Below are 2,643 nucleotides of genomic sequence, written 5' to 3'. Positions count from 1 at the left end.
CATCAATCAGTAGTTTCCCAGAATGCCTTTATTTCAGACATGGTAGAACTTAAATACTGAGTCAAAAATATTTATAAAATATAAAATATTTTCTGTTCAGTCATATTTGAAAACAAGCTAAATATGTGTGTCTGTTCTGAATAAGTATGTTATGATGTATAGAGATATATATATCCATCCACACGTATATATTTCTGCATATATATACACAATTCTTTCTCTAGTTACAGGAAATATTTCTTTTGTAATTTTGATTTTAACCATCATCCTCCATAATTTACTCTTCCATCTGTCCAGAGGGTTTAACCTACTGTCCGGAGGGTTCTTGGTCAGAGAGCTCTTAGCATCAGGGTACTATTTACCACTAACAACTTCTGCACATCGAGGACAGAGTGTATCTGAAGACTCAGCTGTATATTTCCAACAGCGGGGGCACTTTTCTTTGGTAGTTGGCATGACAATTACTTTGTATGAAGATTCTTCACAAATATCACCACCTATGAAAGAAAGGTACATGTTTCTGATAGGTCATTCAACTTGAATCACTATTTCTTTACAGGATTATAGGGGCTGCTTTTTCAGAGCTTTCTTTCTACTTCCTGCCTTGGTAAAGCTTGTCAGATACTTCCCCATTTGCCTATTACCTAAATAGCCAGGATAACAGGATCACAAAACTGAATAGAAGGGAGCGGAGTAATCTGAGACCCTGTGATGTGCTGAAGATTAACTCAGGATTAACTCATTTTTTCCCAAGTCATGTCTCCTGTATCTACTCAGGCAGAACAGCCTTTCTAGTTCTGACTCCAGGTATAGTTCTGATGAATAACTGCCTCTCCAATACATACCTGACGAAGAATTTTAAAAAGCCAGATTATAGGCTCAGCAACCGTAGCACAGTGGTTACAGCGCCGACCACATACACTGAGGCTGGTAGGTTCAAACCAGGCCCCAGCCAGCTAAACAACAATGACAACTGCAACAACAACAAAAAATAGCCCGGCATTGTGTTGGGCTCCTGTAGTCCCAGCTACTTGATGAGAGGCTGAGATAAGAGAACCACTTAAGCCCAAGAGTTGGAGGTTGCTGTGAGTTGTGATGCCATGGCATTCTACTGTAGGTAACATAGTGAGACTCTGTCTCAAAAAAAAGAATGGCTAGGTAGTATTTTAATTTGGGGTAGAAATTTTAGAAAGAAAATTTTAGATAGGAAATTTTAGAATCAATACTGGGGAAGAGTAGGCAAGGCCCACCAGTACTTGGGTACCAAGTATCAAAGGAGAGGGATCCAAAAGGGAAGACGACAAGTCAGACTAACTTCACATACAATGACTATTACTTAATCAAAGGACTCTCCCTCTTACAGCTTTCTGTTCCCAAGATGATCAGACAGGACACTCTCAAGAGATGGCTTAGTGACTTGGCTGTGGTTTACATTATTTCCATGGAAAGATGTATTTCAAAGTATCTATCTGACTTCAGAATAAATCTGGTCCACTAGAAGGTTGGAGATGACCTGTAATTATTCCTCAGATAGCACCTGTCAGTTTCAGCTCTCCCTTACCTTTTAAGTTGATTAGGAATGTCCCTTTAAGCTCAATTACATCTTCAGTCATCTCTCGTGGTTCCTGGGTTAATAAAGTTGTCTCAGAAGCCATCATCAGTTCAGCCAACTGAGAAGTACTGGAAGTCTCCTCAGCTTGTAGCATCTGGAAGTAAATATGTAAAAGTCATTGACTAAATCAGATTTTTACTGTAAACTGGGATTATAAAAATAGACACTATAAATTCTGTGTTAAATGAGGAACCCTTTGATGCTACTACAACCTGAGTTAATGCTATTAAATGCATCAGTTGTTACTAGTTAAAACTAAACATTTCCATCAACAGTATTAAATCAGAAAATACTCTACACCAGGTACTTCACTTTGCTTGATGCTGAACGTATCTTATTTCTAATTGTCACAAAAAACCTACATGGTGTTTACAAATGAGGAAACAAGCAGAGAAATTAACTTTGCTTAAGTTTCTCAACTAGTACATGATAGATCTGCAATTCAAGCCCAGGTCTATCAGCCTCAAAGTCCCTGGGTTTTTTCCTGTGTCATCCTTCCTACACTGGGAGAGGAGCTAAGATAGTATCTCACCAAAGAAAGCACTGTGCCTACCAAGGCGTACAATGGTGGCAATATGAATGATACACAGAACCCTTCAGAAGCACACTGTATTTAGATGTCTGGTGTATACTTTTACATTACATTTTTATTGTAATTTTGATTTTTTTTTTTTGAGACAGTTTTAACTTGGTCACCCTCAGCAGAGTGCCATAGCCTCAAACTGTTAGGCTCAAGTGAGATTCTCTTACCTCAGTCTTCCTAATAGCTGGGACTGTAGGTACCCACCACAACACCAGGCTATTTTTAAGAAATAGGGTCTCACTCTTGTTCAGATTGGTCTTGAACTCCTGAGCTGAAGGAATGCACCTGCCTCAGCCTCCCAGAGTGCTAGGATTACAAGCACGAGCCACCGTGCCCAGCCTATAATTTTGGTCTTTAAAAATGAATTTGTGGACAGCACCCATAGTTCACTGGGTAGGGTGTCAGCCACATACACCCAAGTGGTGATTCCAATCCAGCCAGAGCCAGC

At 39.6% G+C, this 2,643-nt stretch overlaps 1 protein-coding gene across 1 annotated transcript in view; it reads right to left on the bottom strand.

Moving 5' to 3' along the window:
- Nucleotides 1-2,643, bottom strand: part of IARS2 (isoleucyl-tRNA synthetase 2, mitochondrial) — a 68,129-nt gene continuing 65,486 nt past the window's right edge. Inside the window, exons 17-18 of the mRNA XM_003791001.3 lie at nt 1,562-1,706; nt 1-497 (exon numbers count right to left, since the gene is read on the bottom strand). Of these exons, the coding sequence (XP_003791049.1) occupies nt 355-497; nt 1,562-1,706 (288 nt within the window). The 3' untranslated portion in view covers nt 1-354. The remainder of the gene's footprint in view (nt 498-1,561; nt 1,707-2,643) is intronic.

This window comes from Otolemur garnettii, unplaced genomic scaffold (assembly GCF_000181295.1).
Source record: "Otolemur garnettii isolate 467f Iridium unplaced genomic scaffold, OtoGar3 scaffold00045, whole genome shotgun sequence".
NCBI classification, from domain to species: domain Eukaryota; kingdom Metazoa; phylum Chordata; class Mammalia; order Primates; family Galagidae; genus Otolemur; species Otolemur garnettii.
The sequence above is the reverse complement of the archived record's forward strand: the minus strand, read 5'-3'. Positions and strand labels throughout refer to the sequence as shown.